This window comes from Corvus brachyrhynchos, unplaced genomic scaffold (genome assembly GCF_000691975.1).
Source record: "Corvus brachyrhynchos isolate BGI_N302 unplaced genomic scaffold, ASM69197v1 scaffold220, whole genome shotgun sequence".
NCBI classification, from domain to species: domain Eukaryota; kingdom Metazoa; phylum Chordata; class Aves; order Passeriformes; family Corvidae; genus Corvus; species Corvus brachyrhynchos.
The window spans coordinates 4,161,145-4,164,805 of NW_008236209.1; the positions used below are offsets into that span (position 1 = coordinate 4,161,145).

The window sequence follows — 3,661 nt, forward strand, 5'->3', positions numbered from 1 at the left end:
CGATGGGAGAGCGGGGATCCACGGGGATCACACTGTCCCTCCCTTCCCAAATTGGTAATGGAAACAAACAAAACGTGTTCCCAAAGGATAAAAGTGCATTCTAGGATTCAGTAAAAAGTGAGGCCAAGGGGAACTGCCCTTATTGTAACAGGTATCAGAGACAAAATGGATCTGTCTTGTGGCTCTCTACACTGTCCAAGTAAAAATCTCTTCACCTGGAAGGACATCAGAATAAACAGAGATTTCCTCCCCAAAGGATCCATTTTGACTTCACCTTTGAACCCTATTCTTGAGGAGCTGGGACTTGGGGAGCTCAGTTCTCATTTATATTAATGCTTGTATAGCACAGACTGAATGTGTTCCGTGCCAGGGCCTCCTGTCCAAGGTGACTCCAGCCACAGCCAAGGATTATCATGACTCCCCTTCATAGCTGTGCTTTGCAAATGTCCTTTCAAGGAAAGAACCAAATGCAGAAGAGCCATAAGCTTGGTGCTGGAGCATTCCCTACCTTACCTTTCTCCAGTGACCTGTGGAACTCAGGAATTCCAACAACCTGACCTTTTGGAAACTTTCCATCATTTACTGGACAACTAGACAGTGTTACTGCCAGCAGAGCAATCCTTTGTTACTCCAGATGTATTTAGGGGGCACTTTAAAAGGTCTGTATCCAACCCTAAAGAAGATGATCCTTCACCTGTATTTTTCAAAGAATTAGTGAAGGGAGCTGTTGGGGGAAAACTGGAGGAATAGGGAGGAGAACACTAATTGTGAGTTAGCACTGGTAGAGCAAAGCTTACAAAATACAAGAGCCCGAGAATTTGAGACCCAGGTGCTGAGAGCTCCAGGGCAGCTCAGGGGCACAGCATCCCTTACCTGCATTAGAATTGAGCTCTTCATTTTCTGACTCGGTTCCATTTTGACTCCCACTTCCATGAAGGCTGTTCATGGCCATAAGTTTCATTTTCTGTAGCTTCATAGCCTCTGCCATGGCAGCTGCTGTCAGACCTGGAAAAATATAAATAAGGAAAATGCAGTGTCATATTATACAATGTGGCACTGCAAGTATGAGCAGAACATTCCTTTTCAGTAAGAAAAAGTCACAAAAATTCAATGCCCATTCTTAGTCCAGTTAAGTAATGCTATCCTACACCATTCTAAGAATTTTAAAAAATAATAAATCCTTCATGTTTGTTTTTCTTTTTAACACGTATAGCATAAAGCAGTATTTATTTAATGGTATCCCTTTTGATTATACTTTTAAATATAATTTCCCGTCACTTTGATCACCTTGTCACTTTGATCACTTTCTGCTTGACTTATTTAGCTGCAACAAAATTTCCACACACAGACTAAGATATAGTATTCCTTAATTTCAGCAGTTCAAAGCCAATTAACATGTAACAGTACAGCATTTATTGTTCTATTATGCATCCAAATACTGTTTTGTCCTTTTGGGAATCTGTTGGTTTGGATTAATATTACTGTTACTGCAAAATATTACATTGGAAATATGTAGAAAAACACAATATGGATAATCACAGAATCAATCCCACTTTTAAGAGACCATTAAGACCAGCAGAAATTTACAGAATTAAGGGGGGTATTGGTAGAGGATTTTCAAATTACTAAAACCCAATTAATTTCCAGTAGTAAAAGAGAAGAAGCAGAGCAACAGCAGGCTACAGGTTACCAGAATAATCATGATTTTTTTATTATTATTATTATTTAGATTCCCAGTACCTTTTTTTCGTAAGTGCAAAGTTTTTAAGTTTTATGACTTTAACTTGGTCAGTAAACAAAGAATCAGACTGTCTTCCAGACAGTACCAAGTTACTTTTACTCTGGGCAAGATGTGACTGAAAATAATCTGAAGTTCTTGCAGGAAAGTCCAAGAGATATTGCCACATAGCCAAAAATATCTCCACAGGTACAATTGTTTATTCACTCAGGGATTAAATGGGTTTATTCTTCCCCCCCAGAACAGCAGAACTTGCTTTTATTATTTGCTACCTACTTCCACAAAATCACTGAATTACATTTATTAAAACCCAAGACTTTTTTGGTGGTAGTGCATGTTCTACCAACCCATGCAGGTATCATACATCAAACCAGAATTAAATGATTTGCTTCTGGAAAGTATTGCTTACTGACAGATTCAGACACTGATTAAAGGGAACTAATAATTTTCACACCCCATCCATAAATTACAACACTCTTCTAAAAGCTGCTACAAATTTGACATTCAGATTAGCTCTGCTGCTCCTCTAATGGGCTTCTCATTATTTTAGTAAGACTTAAGAAAGGAAGCAATCCAGTCTCCAGGTGCATGGAGAGGGACACCTTTATCACACATGGATACAGCAATTTCGTCAAGTTCAGCAAAGATATTCTGATCATCATCAATAATTTTGTCTTTTAGGGTATTTAACGCAGCCCTCACTTCATACAGAAGACCACTACGCTCTAATTTTTTTTCAACACCCTTTAAAGTTCTTTTACAAATGCTACAGGTTTTTTATCAAGCAGATATAAAATCCTGATGTTTAAACTCCAGTTTTTATCTCACACACTCTCACTTAATCCATCACAGAATACATCTTCAGTGATAAAACTCTCCACACACTTTCTGGAGAAGATGAAATAGTCTGCAAACTTCTCACTTTTTTTTTCTTTGGGAAAGGAAATGGGATTGCTTTTTGAGTGTATTTTACATTATTTTCAGGAAGTTAAAAAAAAACTAAGCATCATCACAGTTCTGAGGAACTGACTGTTTTCAAGATTTCCAAGCACCTTTTCACTTTATATTTTTAAACCATTTGCAAAGAATTCACATTCATTTTAATGGTTACAAAAATATAGTGTCTGAACACGGAGTTTTTTATTCTAACATTTTATCATTTGTATGTACCCGGGGTGTAAAGATAAACCAGTATTCCAGTGTTTTCATCAGGGTCAGTATTTATACAGGTCCTTGATACAGACTGGAAGTAATAAAATTTAATTAAACATGCAAAACAGTAAAGAAACTATTTATAAGGAGGTAAGTAGGGAATGGAAAATAAATTCAGATCTTTAGCAAAATATTCAGAGAAAAGACAAGATAAAAAATTGTCCAGGGCGCTGTATTTAAAAAAAAAAGGAAAAATAAAAATCCCCCCAAACCTTCTACTGAACAGTTGCACCAGAAGTGCAATGAAGGCAGAAAGGTACCACGGAACAAACAGAAAATAATAAACACAGTCCCCAAATCACCACGATGCCGCCTGCAGAAATTAAAGGTAATTATTGTCAGGCGTTTCTGAGCTCCCTAACCAGACACAGCTGCCATAAGGACAGCAGCCAAGAAACAGTGATGTATCAGAAACTGTGCTGTGCCATCTGCCACACCAAAGTCACTCCACTTGAGCAGCGAAAGTTTCAAGAGTAAAACAGAGCCCTAGTGCAGAAAGCACCAAGGTCCTGCAGAGCCAGGCACAAGCCTGAAGATACAGCTGAGATTGTCCCTCAGCTCAGTGTCGGCAAAGTCTTTATTCTGTCGTTCACTCCCCAGTCTATGTAATTTCTTACTTGAACTAAAAGTCACAGGATCTGTCTGAGGCAGTTTAAAAACAACATACTAATCCTTCAGCATTTCTGAAAGGTAATAAAACTGAGGCTAAAG

The 3,661-nt window shown here is 38.1% G+C and overlaps 1 protein-coding gene across 3 annotated transcripts in view; it reads right to left on the reverse strand.

The window, feature by feature from the left end:
* The window catches only part of DACH2 (dachshund family transcription factor 2), a 162,457-nt gene that overhangs the window by 85,118 nt on the left and 73,678 nt on the right, over positions 1 to 3,661 (reverse strand). For all 3 annotated transcript variants that reach the window (XM_017742479.1, XM_017742474.1, XM_017742485.1), the window contains exon 3: positions 874 to 1,005. In XM_017742479.1, coding sequence (XP_017597968.1) covers positions 874 to 1,005 — 132 coding nt within the window. The remainder of the gene's footprint in view (positions 1 to 873; positions 1,006 to 3,661) is intronic.